Source organism: Agelaius phoeniceus, chromosome 5 (assembly GCF_051311805.1).
Source record: "Agelaius phoeniceus isolate bAgePho1 chromosome 5, bAgePho1.hap1, whole genome shotgun sequence".
Classification (NCBI taxonomy): domain Eukaryota; kingdom Metazoa; phylum Chordata; class Aves; order Passeriformes; family Icteridae; genus Agelaius; species Agelaius phoeniceus.
In genome coordinates this window covers 63,371,848-63,394,838 of record NC_135269.1, presented here as the reverse complement: position 1 = coordinate 63,394,838, position 22,991 = coordinate 63,371,848, and the positions used below count along the sequence as shown (strand labels likewise).

Below are 22,991 nucleotides of genomic sequence, written 5' to 3'. Positions count from 1 at the left end.
TATCAGAGTCTTTGAGAAAGGCAGTCAAGATTGTGCTATTGGTAATTACAGAATACAGGTTGTTAAGAGAGATATTTCTGATAAATGAAACGCACTCAAAATTGAAGTTTACATACAGATATTGAAAATAGAATAATTTTTCTTGTCTTGAATGATTAATATAACTTCAAAATACAGTTTATTTTGTAACATTTTTATGAAAATTACCATACTTCTGTTTTTTAGTGCAACAGTGAAATCTGTGGCTGTGAAAGAAATAGCATGGTAAGAAAATGTTCAGTTTATGAATATCTGACAGAGTATTTGAAATTCACTCCTTCTCTCTAGATCTATGTAAGACAGATTCTATCATTATTATTTGAGTGTTAATTTCTCAGAAAACAGGGTTTAGTTGTTTGTGTCTTGAGAAAGATGAAGGTTAGAAGGGGATGGGGAGAAAGAGGGCACAAAATCAGGTGAAATGGTTATGGTGATAAAGTTATGAGAACAAGTGTAAAGAAAAATATGCAGGAAAAACAATAGAGAATGATGTCAAGAAAACTGTGATAAAAATATTACAGGAATTTGCAAAACAAGACACAAATCCTGAGGGGGAAAAAAAAAAATAAAATTCTAAAAAAAAAAAAAGAAAAAAAAGAAAAGAGTAACTCAGAGAAGGGCAAGTGCAAATTTAGAAGCCCCAAAGTCCATAATGTGCCTTTCCAGTCATTGGTCCCCAGCACATTCAGGATCAGGGGACCCCATAGCTCTGCTGGCACTCAGGAGAGCCCAGATCCAGGGACTGTCACCATATCAGGTTCTGCCATGTGCTTAAAAGCTGTTCTGTGCTCAGGTCTTCTGAGCTCTTTTGAGGAATGTGAAGATCATTAAATGCAAGCATTACAGCAGAAAGGGTACTGTGGGGAGTTATCTTTTTGACCTCACTGCTATCTCTCCAATCTCTGGCTGCAAGGATCTTTTACAAAGTGCAAAGCATATGGATGGAATCAGTGGGTTTCCCATTCCTGCACCTGACACCTGGAATAATCCCACTACAGTCCTTGACAAGTGAAAATAATCACGCCTAGCAAGCTGGGAGCCTGCCCTTAAGATTTTTACCATTGAAATCTGCAAATGGAAAAGTACTTTAACATGGCTGAAGCACATGAGGAGTTGTAGCCCCTTATTATGAACTGAGTTCCAGTTATAATCAGATTTAATAGGGATATAGCACTCTTGGAACTAACAAAGTATTGAGCAAATAAGAATTTGCAAAACAACTTTTATGAAATTAAGCCACAAATAAGCCTTTGATCTGTTCAAACTTTTATTATACTGATAATGCTAATTATTATAACTTAAAATTGGCCCTTGGCTATTGGTTTGTGATTTGAAGATACTCTGATGTCTTGGAAAAAAAAAAAAGTAGCTTCTTACAGAGAGTTCTATTGACAAATCTTTCCTGTAAACATATTTCACTTTCTTATAATAGCATGTGGACTGTGTTATCCTCGATGATGGTGGATTTCTTTTGATGTCCAATCGAGATGAATATACACAACAGGTATGTATATTCTTTAAGACCTGAACATGAAAACCAATAGGAAGAAGTTCAAAGAGAGAGAGAAAAAAAAGTATTTAACTCTCAACTTACTCTAAAGATTTTAAAGATTTCTGAATCACAAAAATATTGCTGGATCAGAAGTTCTAGGGGGGTTATTAGTGTTTTTTTACAGTTTTCTTTATAGATGAAGACACCAAACTTGCTACCAAGTTTCATTCTTTGTGCTTTGCCATTGGGCTTGTAGGCTGCCAATGGACTTAAGATGGTGAGGACAAGTAATATATTATCCATACACCTTCTTTCTCACATTCTTCTTGCTCTTCCCCAGGCGAGGTCTCATTGATACTACATTTTACAGTTACTCTCTAACTGAGGAATTTAGAACTGTGCACTTTGTTACGAGAAAAATATTTGGAAATGTTTTACCTTATCTCTCTGTATTGCCCCCCCATCAGATTGGAAGATTCTTTGGTGAAATTGATCCTGGCCTGATGAGAAACCTGATTAACATGTCCCTGTATGCCTTTAATAAGTCTTATGACTATCAGTCAGTCTGTGATCCTGAAGAAGAACCAAAGCAAGGAGCTGGACTTCGTTCTGCTTATGTGGTCAGTAGTCCCATGTGCAGTGGCTGACATCCATTGAAAGTCTACACTTGTTTACATAAATAAAATAACCTCTTTTATTTGCTTTTTTTTTTTTTTCCCCAGCCTACAATAACAGATATTTTGCAGCTTGGGTGGTGGGCTTCAGCAGCAGCCTGGTAAGTATGAGTGTGTAGGAAATCTCTGTATCCAAACTCTAATTATTCATTGGGTTGAAACTTTATTTGACTTGGATTTTTTTCCTCCATAAAATGTCTCTGGACCCTTTGTTTCTGCAGTTTCTCATAATGAAAATTCTTAGCTATGTCTCAAACATGACTGTTTTGTCAACAGTTCAATTAAAAACTGCTCTTGACAGGTTTTGTGATTGTGTGTTCTGACTACAAAATCAGCTTCAGGAAGCAGAGTTTGGATTAATGGTCTCAGTGTGATGGGCAGTTGTGAAGTCTAAATTCTCATGTTTTGAATTATTGACCACTTGGTTCCCTATTTCAGGATATAATCTCTGCCTTTTTCTAGCAAGAAGTCCTAAGAACATCAGTGTTTGCTTTTCAGTGAATCATTTTACAAAAAACATGAATCATAGAATCATTTGGGTTAGAAGGGATATTTAAAGGTCATCCAGTCCACTTCCCCTACAGTGAGCAGGCACATTTTCAACTACATAAGGTTGCTCAGAGCCCCATCCCTGACCTGACCTTGAATGTTCCCAGGGATGAGACATCTCCATCTCTATGTGCCACCTGTGCCAGTGTTTCACCATCCTCATTGTAAAAAATATCTTCCTTGCATCTAGTCTGCATCTTCCCCCTTTTAGTTTAAAACCATCACCCCTTGTCCTACTGGAAGAGGTCTGGCTATAGTTTGTCTTCATCTTTCTTAAAATCCCCTTTAAGCACTGAAAGGCCACAAAGAAGGCTCTCCTGGGAGCCCCCTTTTATTCAGAGTGAACCCCAACCCTCTCAGCCTTTCCTTATGGCAAAGGTATCCCATTCCTCTGATCATTTCTGTGGCCTTATCTGCAGCCACTTACAGGCCCATGTTTTTCTCTGCTGAGGAATGCAGAGCTGACACAGTGCTCAGGTGGGGTATTTTACCTTTTTCAGAGCCATGTTGATTGACACTCATATCTGCTACTTCCCTCAGCACCTTCCTTATGAGGATAAGTAATTGGCACAGATGAGGTGTGAATTGCACCCTTGGAGACTGGTCCTTTTTTTAAAGATTCATGATACTTTTTTTTTTCCTAATAGTAATTACCAAAGTGGAATAAATTACCTCCTTTACAAAGCTAAGAGTTAAAATATGTAGCAGCCAAAAAACTGTATAATAATTTTTTCACAGAAGCACTATGAAGACAGTATATTGGTTTTTATTGTTGGTTACATTTAGTAAACAGGAAGAGAAATAGTCTTGGTCTTCTTGGACAACAGCAAGCTTCAAAAATTGGAGGTGGGCAATAATCCAGAAGAGAAATTTGAGTTCTTTTCAAACAGAGAAACTTCAGTTTATCAGTGTTCAAATCAGACTCAGCGGTCTGGTCTCAATTTAGACCTGAGGTTTATTTTGTGTGATGTTTAACTTGAAAGCACAACATTAAAGTACTTTACTATGGCCATGTTTTTAATGGAATCTAGGTCAGAAGCAGGCAGAGAAGGCCATTAAGCAAGCAAAGAGAAAAGAGATGACGAAAAAATGGATTCAGTGAGGCACCTGGCAAAAGCAAGTACAGGGAAATAAGAGAAGCCAGGTTATTAAAGAAAGCTATAGTGTTTCAGGCAAGAAATGTGGGATAAAGGTGTGAGCTATCATTTTCAAAATTTATATGGGATACATCAGCATTTGGTTAAGAGAGTGCATGTCATTTCTCCTTCATGCTCCTTTAAGTCAGGAGATTTAGGAATTTTCCCAGGCTGCCTTTTTTGTTCAGTTCCCTGTAAATTCTGAGGTAAGCCATTACAAAGGATTAGTATTTTCTGTCAGCAAATTGCATCACTATTGAATAGAATCAGGTCTCTTCTGATCCATAACTGCTCTGTGCTGTCCCTCTGATGGTTCAAAGCACAGAGTCGTGGATGTGAATGCAGAACTCCTTTCGGGGAGTGCCTCCGTGGGGAAGGTGCCAGGCATGTTCAGCTTCTTTACACAGGAATCACCCTAGAAAAGGAGAAAAAAACTTTTAGGTTGAATGAAGTCATACAGTCCCTTCTCTCTGCAGAACAAGTGTTAGAACAGAATGACATGAGATTGGGTCACATTTGTGGGTAGAAGCAAGCCTAAAACTTGACAACTGGAAAATACAACTTAGGAAGGTTAAGGAGCAGCAGAGAGTCAGAGAATATACCTGTTGCACTTCCTGTTTTGACAGGCTGGTGGAGGAGAAAGAGTCTGTGAGTGTGGCAAGCTGGTACCTATTTTAAGCAAATAAAACTGGAAAAAGTACCATCATCAATGAAGAAAAAAAAATCAATAAATGGAGCTGTTTAAGCCTAAGTATTTCGGCACCATATATAGAAAGAAAATGTAGTCCGTAGATCAAGAGTGAGAATAGAGATGATTTTTAAAGTCAGCTGTTACAGTCATTCTTTTTAAAATATACCATTCCAGTGTTAATCTCCTTCTCAGAAATTTAATGAACCTTGATCAGTGTAAAGTGTCTAATTCAGGAGCATGTTTCCTGATCTAATTCAGGAGCATGTTCCCTGAGTGTGTTAGAAAGGAGTTCCAGTTGGTTTAAGTTGCAGAGAAACACCAACATGCCTCTCCCACCTCCAACAGAGGTGTAAAAGGGGGGCAGGGATGGTGTGATAACATTTCCATTATGTGACTTGTGGGCACACATTACAGTAAATCAGAACAGTAGAATAAAAGATTAGTGTGAAAAACCTGTGAAAATGTGGGAAAAGAAAACCAGAGTCATGCTGGAAGGTTTAAGGAAATACAGCTTTGATAACTGGCAAAAGCATAAAAAAATTATTGTTAATAACCTATATTTGAGTAGTTTTTAAGTATCCATTAAAATAAAAAGAAGAGAAAGAGCCTTTGAAAATAAACCTGTTGTCTTTCTGTGTTCAGGTCTATCTTACAGCAGCTGTTTTTGAGCTTGACTTTTCCACGGTTCCTTGAAGCAGGTAAGTCAAAAGAATGTTAGAGTCAACTTTGAGTGAAGTAGAAGGTAAGAATCTGGGCCAGGGGACATATTTGGGTCTCCTCATTATGTCTGTGACTTAAAAATGTCATTTCTTTGTTTATTTATTTATTTATTTATTTATTTATTTACTTTATATCAGCTGATATGGAAGATGATGATTTCGGCGCTGCCCTGCCTAAAACAAGCTGTATCACTGAGCAAACTCAATATTTCTTTGAAAACAATGATAAGTCCTTTAGTGGGATTGTAGACTGTATAAACTGCTCCAGGTAAAATTTCTTCACTATAAGTAATTACTTTGGGATTTTATTTATTTTGCAAAATATAGGGACACTATTATAAGAAGCAAAAATATATTTTGGATAGACTTCACCAAACTCATATAAGCAGGACAGAGAAGAATAGAGGCAGGCAAATTGCATTCTCTTTTTGTTTGTTTAGAATTAATTTTAATCATTAAATAACTGTAGACATGCTTTAGTCGGTTTTTGTTTTATAGTCTGTGCTCCATGAAAATTTTATTTTTATCTCTGTCCCAATTTGTTTTCTTTTAATTTATTATGTCAACTTAAAAGCATTCTACAGTATCCCAAGGGATATGATCTTCTTGAATCTGGTTATGTATCAGAATTTTTGACAGTCAGGAAGATTATACAATTTATCTTTTAATTTATCTTCTAGTTGATAGTGCTTATGATTTAAGAACCATGATTCTTTAATAAAACAAACGAAGGTATTATATTTTTTTATTAAAATAATTACTCTTCAGACACCATAAGGAGGCCTATTGAAGATGATATTTAATAATAAGTGAAAAAAATTTATACTTCAGAAAAATAGGATCTCAGACCTAGATTTCTGTTTCATACAAGAGCCTGCTGGGGTGTCACATACATTTTGAGCTTCTGAAAGCATCTTAGGAATTAGAATTATTAGCCAGATTTCAAACAAAAAAAGACAGGATTTCAAACTAGGAAAGAGAGAGAGAGCTTTGGAGAATGGTCAAAACACACAGATTTTTTTTCAACTTCTGTACCTCCTCCTCCATATTGACAGTATGCCTTGGGTTTATTTATAAACTGAAAACGACCCTAGTATCATCTTAAATACCTTTTGCAGAATTATATGGACATAAAAATACAACAAATTCACATCCAATACATGGCATGCATACTCCATGTTTCTCCCTTGACCTTCTTACAGACAGGTTTATGTTTTGGGGTTTTGTTTGTTTGTTTTTGTGGCTGGGTTTGGTTTTATTTTTGTGTTAATTGATGCTGAACTGATGTTATTTCTCAGTACAGCTACTGTGGTACAGAGTTAGTACAGAGCTAACTATTAACCCAATTAAAGTGATTTTATGCTTTTTTCCATTTTTTCCACTAAGAAGTCTAGTTGAAAAAGGGTATGATGGAAATGTCAAAAAGATTACAAAATTTATTATAAATCTTTCTTACTGTTTGTTAATAAAAAAAGATAAACAGTAGCAAGCAGACTAAATCTTTGAAGCTGGATTATTTTATTCCAATACTGTGTGTCCTTCTCAAATATGATTTTCCTTACTTCATTTAAACATAGTTTTTTGTTGACTTTTTTCCCAGACTTTATCATGCAGAGAAGATTTCAAACACCAATCTAGTGTTCATTATTAGTGACAGCCAACTGCTGTGCCGTTCCTGTGACCCAAAGCCACTGATGCAAGCGGAGAAGCCGGGTATCCTTTAAAAACCATGTTATTTAGTAGTGTGGATTGATTTTTGGCTATGGGATACTGGAATCTCTTTGGGGAGAAATGAACCACTTATCTATGTTATTACCATGGTTGCCACTGGAATACTTGAAGCAGCAGGTATTTGTGGGTGATATCACAAATCATGTGAAGCAGCAGTCATTGAGGTAGAGAGCAAAGCTCTTATTTGTGAGAATTTAGACAGAAATGGGCTCACAGGAATTTAATGAAGTTTCAAAAAAGCAGATACAAAATCTTGGGCCCAGGACAGATTAATTGCCCAGCTGGACAGGCTAGGGACAGAGAGACAGAAAGATGTGCAGAAAAAAGCTGGAGGTTTGTGGTGGCCAAGAAGTTGACAGTGAGTTGGCACTGTGCCTCACAGAGAAGGGGGCTGGTCACATCCCAGGCTATGACTGTGGTCAGCAGACTGGGAGAACTGATCCATCCCAACTCTTGAGCACTGGTGAGACCACATCTGGAGTTCTGTGTGCTTCCCAGGACCACACTGCCATGCAGGAGTTAATCTAAGGTAGCGCCACCAAGGAGGTTGGCATCTGAGAGCACAAGCAGGGAAAGTCTGAGTGTCCTGGGTTTGTTCAACATTTAGAAAAGGCAAGGGTATGTCTGTCTAGAGAAATAACAAAAAAAAAAAATAAAAGCCAGGATAGGAGTGTTTGGTCATGAAAAGTTGAGATGCTGCATGTTGGTTGGTTGATGAAGGCACTTTAGTGTGTGCCAGTGTCAAAGACGGGCTTACTTCCAGTGGTAACTGCATCAGCCATCAAAGGCTAGAGTTCATCCAGCTGTACAGAATTTCTTCAGAGCTGGCTGGAGACATAGGTGGCTTACATGCTAGGCAGAGTTCTTACAGCACAAGCATTGAAGTTAAAAGCATGTGAAAGACTGTTTTAATTTACAACCACCTTTATGCCAATCTCTCTCCTTTAGCTGTTCATTGCAGTAGATAACTGTAGGTGATGGTGATGGAAATACATAAAACCAATTCTAGGTCAGGAGAAATTCACCTTAGCCATTCTTTTCTATGTAGGCTTGAGGACAGCATGCCAGAAGTGGTAAATCAAACCATAATTTGGATTACTGTGACAGAACAAGGAAAACAATTAGTAATACCTCTGTCCACATCAGGAAGTTAGTTGAGACAGCCTCTCCCACTCCTGAAAGAAAAGCAGATGGTGGTACAGATGACTGTGTTTCTTTGGCACAATCAATGCATTCATTGCCACATTAATAAAACTGGAATTCCATCTACGCTTGGGCTGAAAAGGAAGTTACATTGGGGTGTCATCACAGAGCTATGTAAACTTAGCCTAATATTCTAATTGGCTTCAGTCCATGACAGTTTGATCAACTGTTTCCACTGTCTGAATTTATGGACAGCACTCACTATAGAAAATCAAGCATGATGGATGGGAAGGGGCACATGACTTGCATTTCCCTGTGGAGCCCAAAACTACTAGAAAAAAGTAAATTACCTAAAAATGGCAGTCAGACCAGCTGGGGGGACTTATATTGACTAAAGGAACTGTTTTATTTTTGTTCAACTATGCAGTACTAAGCTATTCAACTCTTTTCTGTAACTAAGCTACATAGTGAAATGCAGATGTAGCATAACATCACCCAAGCAGACAAAATGACCTTTGGGTGCTGTTTAGATGATTATTATTACACTTTGCTTCCTTTTGGCTGGTGCAGCTTTGCTTATGCAGCCTCTTGGAACATTTTTATGTTTCAACTTTCCTTTCAGTTGAGCCACAGCTGAAGAAAAGGGGAGATGAATCTGATAATGTCTAAATGAAGGCAGATGCAGACTACAGAAATAAATTCCCATCATCTTGCCTTCTCTTTGCTTTGGCCTCTCCACTTGTTGCACTGAAGCTGCTGTACTACTCCATGGTAGTGCATGAACAGGATTGCTTCAAGTGTGAATTAGAGCTACTGAGATAAGTTCTGGCACTCTATTCTTTTAATAGATTTAATATGTGTCTTACCTCAAGTGGAACAAATAAAAAAGCTTAGCATACTGACTGGTAATATAAGCAGGCCTCACCAGAAGGCTGTTTTGCAGTTTGCCATATCCATGCCTTTCAAGTCTGCTGCAATGACTTGTGCCCCTCATTAGCCAGTGGCACATGGGAAGTACAGTGTGAAGAACACTTTAACACCAGCAATTACAGATTTCAGAGATGTGAGCTAAAGCAGTCCCTCATATATTCAGTTAGCTAATTAATAGCATGTCACTGCTCCCTTTCTCTCCTGCTGTTCTGCTGGTAGTATGGACAGCATTTTCTCTGTCTGCCTTCATCACTGAAATGCTAATGGGATCTCAGTCGTTCTCCTGTCATTTACTACAAAGCCTACAGTGGCGCAATCTTTTCTATGATATTTGAGGTAATATAAGTGTACCCATTATAGAACCAGTAGTTTTTATAGGCTTTCACTGCTATGTTCAACCTGTATATGACATTACTTTTCCAAAAAAGTTTCGTTGTTTTACTGTGTATCTTCATTATGACAGAGTAACTCAGTGGTAACATAAACTGTAACTAATCAGCACCATTCAAAGTTTACTGTTTTATGAAATATTTTCTGAAATATTTATGCAACGATAAAAAAGAAATACAGAAAATGTTAAAAGAACTAAGCTTTTATTTTATTTCTGTTTACGTTTCTGAAAATGTTCTAAAAAGTTCTGCAGGAAGTTTATTTTCTTTATTAGAGCAGTATAAAAAAAGGTATTTCATTTTGATTTATCTAAATGGTTGGGTTGGGTTTCTTGAATTTAAACAAGAAACTGTAAATATTGATGTTTATTTCAGCACTATGTGAATTAGTGTAAATCTCTCCTGCCATAAAAATAAAACCAGAATTTTGATCATGCTCATGTACAATGCATGAAAAAGAGTGACACTCCTTAACCAGAGAAACAGATGAAGGGCCAAATCCCTGTGAAATGGTCAAACAACCGAGATACAGAAAGGGTCCCGAAATCTGTTTTGATGAAGCCAAACAGGTAAAATTGAAGTTGTAAGGATTTAAGACTACCTTTAAAAACAATTGTAGAGCAGCTTTAGACAATCAGTGAAAAATATGTTTAAATGTACCTTGGTGCCTGGTAACCTTTTTATCACTAAACATACTGTTCACTCTAGACCATAGCCACTTTATTTCAATTAACATAAACTTAACAGCTGCTTTCTTATCTGCCTGTCCTATAACCATTGCACTTTCACACATGATTCCCACTAAAGTATCATCAGTGAGTGTAAAATTGTTGGTCTCTGTATGGTGCTGTGAAATGCAGTTCTTCAATGGCTTGTACAAGTAAGCAATAATCTTGGCTTAGAAGTAGTCTTTTTATAATAATGTTTCCAAATATTATTTAAAGTATTGTTAAATTATTTAAATTTTATATATGGTTTAGGACATTGTTTCTTATTCTTCAAATTGTACTGCCCTTAGGTTCATGTTCTTAGAAGGTTTAAAAGTGCATTGCTTTACTGAAATCACCAAAACTGTTTGGTACTTCTGTGTTGAATGCATTAGTTTTGAAAGAGAAAAATTATAACTGTGACACATATCTAAACTATTTTTAATATTATTTCTATGTTACCTTTCAAAGATACAAAAGAGATTATGCTGAATTTAAGTTGTTCAGAATAAATCTCAAGACAAATAGTACTGAACAAGGAAGTGCCTGGCATTAGTTACAATAAAAAATTTATAGATGCATTTTCAATGCCTCATGCAATTCTGCAATTTCTGCAGTGGAAAGTTTGTCCCAAACCAATGTACTTAAATTGTTTATAACTGCTGTATACCAAAATTTTTTCCAGTACATTCTCTGCTTTTCTTGTAATGAGGCACAATTACTGACATGTCAGTAGTATTTAAAAAGTTTTGAGAATTGGTATTCAATGCATTTTTCTGGTAACCGAATTTTATTTTAAAGAGGAAGTCTTCTTACTGGCCAACAAAGATTAAATAAAGTTGAAAACCCATCCAAAAGCTATCCAGCCATTGTAAATATTCCAAACAATCCTGATATGATTGTGTGTGAAAGTACAACTCTTGCTCACTAGCTTGATGTGCTGATCAGTGTGTAAGTCATGTGTTTTGTAACAGTGGATTGTTTTGATTAAGTTTATTTGCAAAATTTGCTGTGAATCTCTTGCTCTTGGGTGGATGCTTTCACATTAACTCTGCTAACTGCCAGCAATCTGCATGATATCTCATCTTGTATGTCTTTTTTTCTGTGTTTTCTTTCCTTTCCTCTACTTGCTACTTTGCCCGTTATTAATAGGATCAGCCTATATGCACAACGAGTCGTGCCTCTGCCATGATGTCCGCTCCTATCTTCATTTTTCTGCAAGTTTTCATGTGGTGTGGATGGTCAGTTACTTTCTCTAATTTTTGTTTTGTTCTTGGCTTAAAAAATTAGCAGACTTTTTTACTTACTGAGCATACAAAAGAAAACAGAATGAAGCAAGTCCCAAAAGTAACAATCTGGAGTAAATTACTGTCGCAATATTAAGGGAAATTAAATATGAAAAAAACCTGTCTGGAGCCTTATAAATCACAATTACTGAACATGAGGGCCTCTCCCATAGAACATACAAAGACAAGGGAACCTGTTGGAGTTATATGGTTGGCTCTTTGAGATTGCACATGTACCAACTGAATCCGCATCCTTCACTTCTAAGAATTTTTTCCTTGTCCTTGTTAAAATGAACAGAAGAAGAAAGTTTTTCCATTGATAAAAATAGGTACAAAGCAAATAGAAGAGACAGCATACCTGTGAAAGTAAAGCTTTACTTAGGGGTGGCAAGGATGAGTGTTATGTGTGTGTGTTGTTATTGAGAAGAGTAAGGAATTTTCACTGCATTCAAATGAACACAACAGTAAATAATTGAAGACAATGGTGTGAATCAATTTGATTAAACTAGGAATTCAGTAAAATAATATTTTTTTACTTCTTAGTTTTTGGCATCCTAAATAAATTAATTGCCTGATTACAGCAGAAGGGGAGATTTTGTTTCTAATTAACTACATAAGTTCCTGTACATTGACCAAGTGCAGACTCTGGGGTTTCCAAGTAAAGCCTTGGCAATTGGACTGTGCTGCATTTGATGGTGTGGGGCTGCACCATGAGTCACTGTGCCAGTGACTGTCTGCAAGAGAACTGCTGAGCTAAAGAGCAAAACGTGTGTCTGAAGGGGGCTCTGATCAACATTGTTCTGAAAACCACTAGAGGGAGATACTCACATGTCTATCAAAGTAAAGCAAACAGGCAGAACCAAAAGCTTACAGGGCATTTTTCAGAGTTAGTGTGATGAAATATTAAAAATTAACTGAAATTTAGAACAGTTATTTTCACAGTAATTTATATTCTCTCTATACTTAAGGGAAGTTTCAATTAATGTATCTTGAACTTAAGTGAAAAAAAAATCTTTGAATTCTGTTTAACAGTGTCTTTTTTTAGTAATTTTGAAGTTTCTTATTCTGTATTTAAATGACATACTTTATTGCAAACCTAGGAACTTGCACAGCCATGGCAAAAGGTTGTAGGGAAAGGTGAAAGGCCTTTCTTTAAGCCAGTAGTATTTCACATTAAAATCTAGATTAGCATCTCATGTTCTTGCTCATGCAATTTGCTCTGCACATAGCTTTCTTTAATTAAAAACCTACTGTCCAACATACATAAAGCAGCAGAGACTCACCTTGAGCTGAATTCTTTATGCCCAAAATGTGCTTTCTGCTGAAGGTGGGAAACACCCAGAATATAATTTTAGCTGATAAGCTTTTGGCAGCAGAAAGTTATAAAGGTAATTTTGTTCATCCATCTTGTTTTTAATAACTTTGTGATTTTGGAAACGGGTTCTCTCTGGACATTAATCTGTGTAGTTATATTAAAATCACTGAAGCCAACACAGATACAATCCAGCTGATCAGGTTCACTAACCTGACAGGTTTTTCTTTCTTTTTTGTAAATTTTCATCAAGGCTAACAAAATAGTTATTATCACTGCCTCAAATGTCTTGCTCTTACTTTGTACATGCACACTGGTTTTGTTTGCCATGCCAGAGACTAAAGAAAAGAACCGTACAAGTTTTTAGCCCCCACTGGGAATGTCTTGCTTCCATCAGCTTCCAGGTATGTCAGTGGGAGCTTTGAGGGTGATTAGCAGTCCAGGCAACTGGACATATCCCAATGGAATTGCCTGTGTCCCCAGTCTGTGCATGGGGAGCTCTACACTTTTGACAGCTTTGTCTGGTAGTCCAGACAAAGGAGGGTAACCCAAAATTTGTGAATGACCATGCATTGGAACTAAAAATTACTCTTGAGTAAAAGCAAAGGTGCTACCAGTGCAATATGAAACATTTAAAATACATGCTTATAAAAGGTGTGACTGAAGTAATCCATTGGTATCAAAGGCCATATCAGCTCTTTGGGCAGACGTTGTTTTATAAGTCAGAGTAGCACAGTGGGTTCTGATGAATTATTATCATTTAAAAACAAAGTTTTAGTATATTAAATAGTTATAGTGCACTTCTAAAGGAGAAACAAGTATGTTTATAGCCTTGGTGTATATGTGTATATAAGTATTTATAGTTCCAAGTATATTTTTAAAACTTTGGACTGGCAGTGTCTTCAAGGAAATGCTGATATATAGCAATGAGTATGTTGTTTTGATACTTAAAAATGAAAGTATGGTTTTATAAAAGCATTCATTTCCATTCTGAAAGTACTAAATAATTTTCATGGCATGTGATGCTGTAGAACAGCCTTACCTAGACTTGTCCTAGTAAGGCATGACATGAAGAAGATGACATTTGGGTTTGACAATTCTCTATCTCAAGCATGCAAGAAAATTTGATGTAATGAATGCAAGAAATTTCTCGTACACTTCTGGTGAAATGAAAGCAGCCTACAACAATTCTTTCCAATTTCTTTTACAAGTCTCTCTCTCTTCAAAGAGAATTTATACACAGACATAATTTTGAAGACAACAAAGAGAGGACATCCCCAGCTGATCTGTTATTCAGGATTTGTGTGATTAATGTCATGGGCTGGAAAATTTCAGTGAAACTGCTTAAAAATAGTTCAGTGTCTAATTGCACTAGAAGAGGTAAAGATAAGATAATGTAAAGAGAAGATAAAACAATGCTGTATATCTTCATTATAAGATACTTTAGAAGAAATCTCAAAAATAACATTAACATGAAACAGCTGAAAAGTTTTCTTAAAGCTCAAGAAGAGGGGAAGTGTTTTTAAAAAAAGGCATTTTGAAGACCATTCAAAACTGACATTTTTCTCAATCAAGTTTTAAATTGGGGTGGAATCCTGCTTATTTCAAGGGGACTGTTGATTGTTTTAATTCATGTAAATAAACACAATCAGATTTTGTCCTCTTTTTTATTTTATATTTTCACATTTGCTGTCGTTTTGACAACAGTGAGTGCACAGAAGAAAATTACAGTGTGAAATTCTGTGGGGAAAAAAATTAATTTCGATAGGATTTACTGTACCTTCTTTGCCACGACTATTTTTGTTTTAGCTTAGGACACAAAAGAATTAACTGATTCCAGAGACAATATTTAGAAATTGTTCTTGGCAGAACTGCTGGTTTACCACTGCAAATTGGTCTACAAACCTCAGAAATTTGATGTGGCTTTGATCAATATGAGGTTAAAATCTCACTAAGCTTTAAATATGTGTATAAGCCTTGTATACTTTTGTGTAGTGCAGTTTAATGCTGTCATTCATAATAAGATGATGCCTGGCTTGCATGAAGCTTCCAAGATATTCTCTACTGCTGTGAATCCTTTAAAAACCTCTCTGTGTAACCTTAGGGAGAAGGGAAAAAAAGATTCTAACATACTTCATTTCAGCGCAATAGGAATATTACATTGTACGACTGATGAATGTAAGAGCGGGTGAGAAATTGTGGTGTGGTTTAAAAAAAAAAAACAACATTCATAAAGCAGATAGAAAAGGACAACAGAATGGAAGGTGTTTTCAAAAAGATGTGGTGGTAGGATTGATTTATCAACATAATTTGCAATATTTCATCTAATCAAGAGGATGTAAGCTGAGTCCTGTATAACTCTATATGTGGAGGCCTATTTGCTATACTGGATACCAGTTTTTCTATAAAGGTATTTTCCCTTCATGTTATGCACAATTTTGTTTAAAACCTTCAGTTTACTACTTATATTCTCCAGATGTCTCCTGCCTGTTGGAAATTTTAAATCTCCTGCTTTGCTTTCAACTCTTTCTTCAAAGATGACTCTTCTAAGTAATTTCAGTGATAAGAATAATAAATACCAAGAGGTAACACTGAGTACCATTCACTGAATTCATGTGAAAGGAAACCTTTACTGATAATTCTGTTTTTAATGGTAGTCACTGTGAGGAAGAAGCAACAGGGTTAATTTTAAGTGCTTTAAATAGAAATAAAGCTGCATGACAAGACACAATGCAGATGCAAATGGTGACAGAGCCAAACTAAATAAACCAGGATGTTCAGTGCATCTTGAAATCTTAGCATCCTAGTACAAATCTGGTGCAGCAGAGTTCACTTAGGATTTCTTGTTGACCAGAAACCTTAGGAATTTTGAACTTGTAGAGTGCAATCAACCAAATATAAACCAAACCAAAAACCAAACCAAACTAAAACAACAACAATAAAACCAAACAAAACAAAAAGCCTAAGCCAAAACTGTACAACTAAATTATAAAGCTAACACATGAAAGAGCTATATCTGGAAAAAGCTACTGTTAATAAAGAATGGCAACCAACATGAGGTATTTGCTTTAGGACAAAATGTTTTTTTTATTTCTTTCTAAGGAAATTGAATGCTATTTTTGGGGTTTTTGTTTGGGCTTGGGATTGTTGCATTTTTTTGCATCCAAGTTTCTAAAGGAGACTCTTGGTGAATGCTATAATTCCTGATAATGTACTGAGTCTGCTTTGTCTGCTTTATCTGATTTTCCATATTTTTTCCCAAACTGTTTTGGAAACCTACCATCTTTAAAGAATGCATTGTGTGCAAAATAAATAACATTATAATTTTCACCCATTAAAACTGGTATAAAGAACTCATTAAAGGTCTTTCCTATGCCCTGCAATTCCTAAATTCTGTCTTTACACCTCTGTTATGAAGGAGTTGCCCTAACATCATATTTGGCTTTGTGCTTTTAATTTAGTCAAAAAATTTCTATTATCATTTCAGTGTATTCTGCAAAGAGGTTACAAAGAACCACTTTATTCCCCCTCCCTCCCCATCCATTTCTTGTTTATATCTGATCTGCCATTTTTATGTACTTTCTTGTTTTTGCCCATTTGATTAAACTTTATGTCCTGCATTGCTATTCTTACAAAGCTGGGAAGTTTTGCTTAAGGAAAGCAAAATTTGCTTGAGGAAATTTGCTAATAAATTAAACGTTGTTTAATGACTCTTTCTTATTTATCATGATTGTATTTTTTATAGACACACACACACACACCCACCCACCCCAGCCTTGTCTGGGATATATTAAGTATTAATTGCATATGCCTCAGTGGCATATCAGTCTGAACTAGGAGTTTTTCCCTTCCTGTTGGCTTTCCTCTGCTTTCTGTTATATATATATTTTTTAATTTCTGTGCCAGTATCCAGCCTGTTACTGTTCAGATTCAGTTGTCTGTCCTTCCCTGCACATATTACTCCTGTTCAAGGAGTTTCCCCAGTTGCTAATATACCTAAATTCCTTTCCACCTACATTGTTTTCTTGCCCTTGGAGGCTTGGAATCTTTTGGAAAATGGAAAGTGTCTTTTTATACCATGGTTACAGAATACTGTGAAAACAAGAGAAAGACCAAATATTTTCAACCTTCAGAGCTACCCATGAATCTCAGACTTCTCAGACAAAGTGGAGAGGGGAAAATTTTCCTGGTGTTTTAGGTACTAATCAGAGTTTGTATCAGTCTTGAGAAACAAGGTTTAAGGTGTTACAGGCTCCAGAACAGGTATCAAATGTATTTCAGCCAAACTAATGAATAGGTCCATCATGTGGAAGGTATTAGGCATTATAAGTAAAGAGAGACCAAAGATCAGCAATTAATGGTGGAGAGGAATGAGGAAGAGTGGTGTGATTGCTGTGTGGCATAAGGAATAGTTACTGGTGCATGACAGCAGTGCAGCTGAGACAGCTTCAAACTGCATCAAGCATGTACAAGTAGTGCAATAGAAAATTTCCCTGTTGTACTTGAATAGAGCACCAGAGGCAGAGAAAGGATTTTCATTCTCTTTGATCATATCTTCACCTGCAGACCATATTCATTTTATTGTGCAATCATTTGATGAAATGGACATAAACATATTTTTGTGTTTGTTTTCTAAACTTGAAAAGTTATCTGTTCTTCTATCTTTTCTCACAATAAATTCATACTCAGAATCTTAAAATGAATGCAATTTTAAGCAATATAGATGGTGTTTACTGGGGCCCCCAGGTATGTTCCATAGCATTTCTTGATGGATGGTGTAAGTATCCCATCTAGTTCATAAGTTTGTTCTGTAAACTTTGAAAGTATTTAATCCTCCCATGTTTATAGTTAAAGTAATAGCGCCACTCTTTGTATCAAAAATCAGAGGAACTTCCAGGGACTATTTTACTGTTATTTTAGCAAAATAACACATATAAGACCAAAAATGATGCCTTAATGATAGCTCAAAATATTGAAAACTAAGCTGTAGGTTACCTCTCCAGCAGCTTCCCTGTAATTAATATTAAATGATTTCTTCTCTTCTTGTCGACAGGAAGATTCGGCTGACTGCGGTGGGGCCTCTGGTCTGAGTCCATCACTGTGGTCTATGGTAGCAATTCAGTCGGTCCTGCTTTGGCTGTTATCTGGCAGCAGACACTGCCAGTTATGACCTTGCTAAACCAAAACCTGCATAACTTAATCGAGACCTGGCCAAAACGATAGCCTCAGTTCCATTTTCGAAAGGGTCAGCTACTGAGACAGCAGCAGAACAGCAGCGCTCGTGTCTGGTTATCGCGCGTTGTGAGACTCATCGGGGCGCCACGATGCCTGCATGTTGGAGTGTCAGATCCTTAACTGTGTGTGAATGCTGCATCATCCATGCCATCCTAACAGATTTCTGTACCTGCCCCGCTGGGGAAAGCTAAAACCTTCTGTTTATTCATTTGTTTGTTGTTGTAATCTTGATGACTTCATGTAAAAGGGCTCCCCTAACAATAGCTTATGTATATGGTTTTTGTTTCTTTTAAGCTTTGGATATCTTGAAGATTTATATTCTTTTACATGAACAGTTGTTTAAAAACCAAAAAGAAAAAGGAAAACGTTCTCCCCAATATAAATTACTAGCACCACAATGGCTGCTTTTAATATCGCTTTTGTCCAAACTTGTTGAGTAAAATGAAAATATTGGCCAGTCTTCACCAGAAGTTCAGCATGATTGGAATGCTTTATGATGAGTGGTTAATTTTCCAAAATGAATCCTACAGCGAGCTAAGCTTTGGTAGGTTGATATTGTATGTAGAAAGGAGGGAAGGGAGAAAACTACTGTTTTTCAAAATTCAAAAGTACTGGAGAGTGTAACTAAAAAACGATTTTCATCTTAAACTTGGTGTAATCTTCTGTCAGAAAAAAAAATTGTTAATTTAAATGTAACATTCACCTCCTTTTCACAATGCAGTTACATATAAAGCTAGTAGAAATTCTTCAAAGGCTGAAACAAAAAATGCTTGTGAATAAAAAATGTCTTTGTGATATTTGAATGTTGGTTTCCAGGGGTATTTTGCATGATGATGATGCTAAGTTATTGTTTTTCAGTTTGTTTTCTTTGATGGTAGAGTATAGTTCATTGAAAAGATAACAGAGTGATTCTTGTATTGTGTGAGAAATTGAACATTGCAATGTGTTGCAATCAAATCATATTACATTATATTATGAAACAGAGCTCTGAATATACTGTGCAATGAAAAAGCTGAGAAAATAGGGTAAATATAGCTATTGTAACAAAAGGGTTGAGGTGGATTTTTTTACAGAATAGCGATCTCACATGAAAACCTGTGTACAGATATTTTAAGAATATAAAAATCAGATTTAACACATTTATTTTTGGAAGTATATGTTCTCTAAGGTTCATATCAGGTTCCCCCTTTGTTTCCTTCATATAAACCCACCCATAATATTAAAACTTATGGTGTTGCTATTTATAATTGAAAATAGCATATTTAACAGCAAAATGACCTGGTTGCTGCGATTAGACAAAATATAAACAAATGGGGAGCCTTGAATCTATATGTATGCACATTGATACTTGATTGTGAATAATAACTCTAGAAGTTGTTTTTAATCAACCTCATTGGTGATACAGGCTGGTGCAGTAAATTACAATATTACAGTGTAGCATAGTGTTGATGCAAAATTTGATTTGCGCTTTTTTTTCTAGTTTTCAGAACTAAACAGTATTGCAAGACAGCTAAACCAATGAATGTGCAACTCTGCTGGTATTGTACAGTTCTGCTAACAACTGCAATATGCAAATATTAATATGGCACAATACACTAGCTCATTAAAAAATTTAAAAATGCAAATCATCAGTATGTATATGCTGGCAATTGATTGATATAATTTTGATCATGCCAAAAGCTTAAAAAAATGATTGGGCATGCATTAATATCCTATGAAAACTGAAGAAGCTACTCCAAGCCATGGCATGGCTTGAACGATCAGATGTCTACTGTAGTTGTACTCATGGCTGGTTCATTGTTTTTCATGTACCTTGGCTCCAGCTATGTATTTTCTCATGTTTGGAAATACGGTGACTGAAAAACAGAAATCCTGACCTTTTGATCAGTGATAAAATCTAGGTTTAAAAAAAAAAATACCTAGCAATGTCATAGGGTTAAAAGTACAATTTAACTGTTTTGGATGACTTCAGGTCCTCCTCAGGGAAGGTGAGCTAATGTTGGTGATAAGGGTGCAGATAAACTTAGGGCTCTTCCTTCTAGTCATAGTGCTGTAGTTCTGTTCACTCTAGCACCAATTACCACCTGATAAAAAAATTGGTTGGAGTGTTTCTAATGCCAAGACTGCATCCAGTGATTTTTCTTAATGTGGTCAATTGACGTTTTATGGGAGGAGCAAGTTTTCTAGGATTAGGCCGATAATTACTGCACTCACTGCTTTTACTCTGAGGTTACTTTAAATACTCGTTGGTTTGCGTTGTGCTCTTTTAATTTCATGTTATTATTATAAGTTCTCTATAGTTTTCACCTAGCTTCCCAAAAGAAACCCTTCATGGACAAGTTGCACTGTTTAAAACACTCTGCCTTTGCTGGTCGGCCATATTCGGAGTTACTCAATAAGCATTTGATTAGAGTTTGTTGGAAGAAAGAAAGATGGCACAAATTCATGTTGCCACAGGAAACATCTGTGGCTTTTGCTCTCATCCCACTTTCCTTAGAGTGCTCAGTGCACGAGGAGGGAGAAGCCCCTGCCATGCAGACACACAGCCCTCTTGGGTCATCCAAAGAGGAGTAGTGTCCTTTGTTCCTCTCCTTTGCCCCTCTATATGACCTGAAGAAATGTGTTTCTATAGAAACTTTTAGCCTTCCAGCTAACATTATTACGTTCTATATAAGCATTTAACCAACATGATTCCTATCTTATTAATACTTTAGAAAGTAGTGAGTATTTTAAATACTTTGAAATTATATATTATAGTATATTCAAGTGATTGTCAAGACTTTTTTTTAAATACCCCAGTATCTGCAAAATTAAAAACACAGACCAAAAATGCAATCTGAATTCCAGCTATCTCAAAATGTCAATACCAGTCTGATAGAAATAACTCACATGAATAAATTCTCATGCAGAAGAGTATCCTTATTCTCACAGTGCATCATTGTCATCTTCTCTTGTCTTTGAAAGAAGAAACTTGGTCCTAAAATTTAAATTAAAATATTTTAAAATATGATATACTGTAAAAAGCTGTGGTTTTTAAGGTCAGATACAAGGCTCTGTCAATGGATGCTCAACTCCTTTAAATAGCATGAAGGGAACTGTTGGGACTGGTTCAGTTCACACAGAAGTCATGCTGTGTATTGTACATCTGACAAGTAACCACCAGTAAAGTTGTTACAGCATGGTACTGTGCAAAACATGATCTGAGGACTTAACATGAAAGGTTTCTTTCTAGTTTTTTTTCTTTTAAACAACCAGCATTACTGCCGAAACACTGACCGTGGTCCATATTTGTAACAGGTTTTTAACATGACATAGCAGATCTGATTGACAAGATTTTTAGGTCCTGTACCTTTAAGACTTTAGTATGATCTTTTTCATGTTTCTAATGCTTGAGGCTTTACTGCTTAACTTGACAAAAACAACAGTGTTGCTGCCATTTGTAAGTTTTCCTACAATATTCCTTTTATTAACTTAAAACCTGGCCTTACTGGTTTCAAATAGGCAGTATCCCTTTTAAGTGACCTTTGCAACCCAAGTGTTACTTGCTGTGGTTGAGAGCTTTTTGCTGTCACTGAAGAGACATTAAAACCTTTTTTTCCCATTAACACATAACAAACATGCATAGTATGACTTAATTCCAAAACACAACCTCAGTACCACTGATCCAAAAATTCAGATGCTAGCACACTGGTTATTAAGAAATATATTAATGCCTACAAGGCATTGCAATGCACTCGAGTGTTTTTGGAATGTCAACCTAAGGTGAAATCTTAAAAAGTCCTTTCTTAGCATAAATTTTACCCTAACTTCATCAGACATCCAAGCCTTTAACAAAGGCCACATTTATTATTATTTTGTTCATACCACAATGTTAATATTGTTAATACTCATTGTACACTATTGTAAAAAGATTAAAACAAAGCATCTGAATACAATTCAAGACTTTTGAAAAGTTAGCCTCACCCTGTTCCCAGCTACTTGCATCTGTCCTGTTTATGGTTTAAAAGAAAAACATCATCTTGAAGAAATATTTCACTGAGGCTAAAGGGATACTGTCTTGTTCAGATGCCATGAAATTGCGATTGTGATCTGACAAAGCTGTCTTCTCTTCTTGTGTTGTATGGAATGTCTGGATCATGCTTTCTGGGATATTTTTATTGAAATGCTCAGTGTGCGTTTCTGCAAAAAAAGACTTGGTTGCTCTTACAAGGCAAGCAGGTCTTTCTCCCTTTTCTTGTGTTCTCTTGACACTTTTGTGGAACTTGACAAGCCTGGAAAAAAAATAATTTTTTTGTAAAAATTTGTACAATAATGTTATAAAAAGTTTATAATCCTAGAACTGTTGTGTTAATTATTGTGCAAAAACAGTATATTCAGAATAAAAGTTTATCATTTAAAATCAACAACTATTTTATTGTTTATTCTGTATAATAAAAAGATGTAAATAAGCCTTTGTTATTTACTATATAATACTTCTGTGTTTCATGTAATTAAACAGAAATGTCTGAGGACAGTGAAGACAGTGACTTAACGCAGGTCTTTATGGAGTTCAGAGAAAGATGCAACCTTCATTTTTGTTTCATTTGTGACTCTGAAAATTAAAAAAAAAAAAAGTGGAAAAAAAAGAAAAAAACAATGAAAACTGAGGGTCTGTAAAGCTCTCAGTAAATTAAGAGTCTGAGACAGCTGAAGTATCCCCGTTGTCCTGAAACAATTGCTTTTGGAAGGGTTGCCATTTGTTAACTTATAAACACTGATGAAGTCCAAGGTTTCATTCACATGGAGAAGCAGAGTAAAATCAGATGGCTCAGATGGGTCCTGCCCAAGTTATTGTCCCCACCTCTGACCAAAACTGAGTTACGATCCAGTCAGCTTCTGTACTGCTGCTGTTCTGAGCTGAAGACTATAATTAAAGTGGATGTGTGTACCTCAATAAACAGGCTTGGGGTGCTCAGGAG

At 36.0% G+C, this 22,991-nt stretch overlaps 1 protein-coding gene across 2 annotated transcripts in view; it reads left to right on the top strand.

Annotated features, from left to right (window-relative positions):
- Nucleotides 1–22,439, top strand: part of CACNA2D1 (calcium voltage-gated channel auxiliary subunit alpha2delta 1) — a 366,353-nt gene extending 343,914 nt beyond the window's left edge. For both annotated transcript variants that reach the window (XM_054631736.2, XM_077179149.1), the window contains 9 exons: nt 226–264; nt 1,472–1,543; nt 1,999–2,151; nt 2,254–2,306; nt 5,224–5,279; nt 5,439–5,568; nt 6,901–7,013; nt 9,980–10,062; nt 17,852–22,439. In XM_054631736.2, the coding sequence (XP_054487711.1) occupies nt 226–264; nt 1,472–1,543; nt 1,999–2,151; nt 2,254–2,306; nt 5,224–5,279; nt 5,439–5,568; nt 6,901–7,013; nt 9,980–10,062; nt 17,852–17,968 (816 nt within the window). In that variant the 3' untranslated portion in view covers nt 17,969–22,439. The remainder of the gene's footprint in view (nt 1–225; nt 265–1,471; nt 1,544–1,998; nt 2,152–2,253; nt 2,307–5,223; nt 5,280–5,438; nt 5,569–6,900; nt 7,014–9,979; nt 10,063–17,851) is intronic.
- The last annotated feature ends 552 nt before the right edge of the window (nt 22,440–22,991 follow it).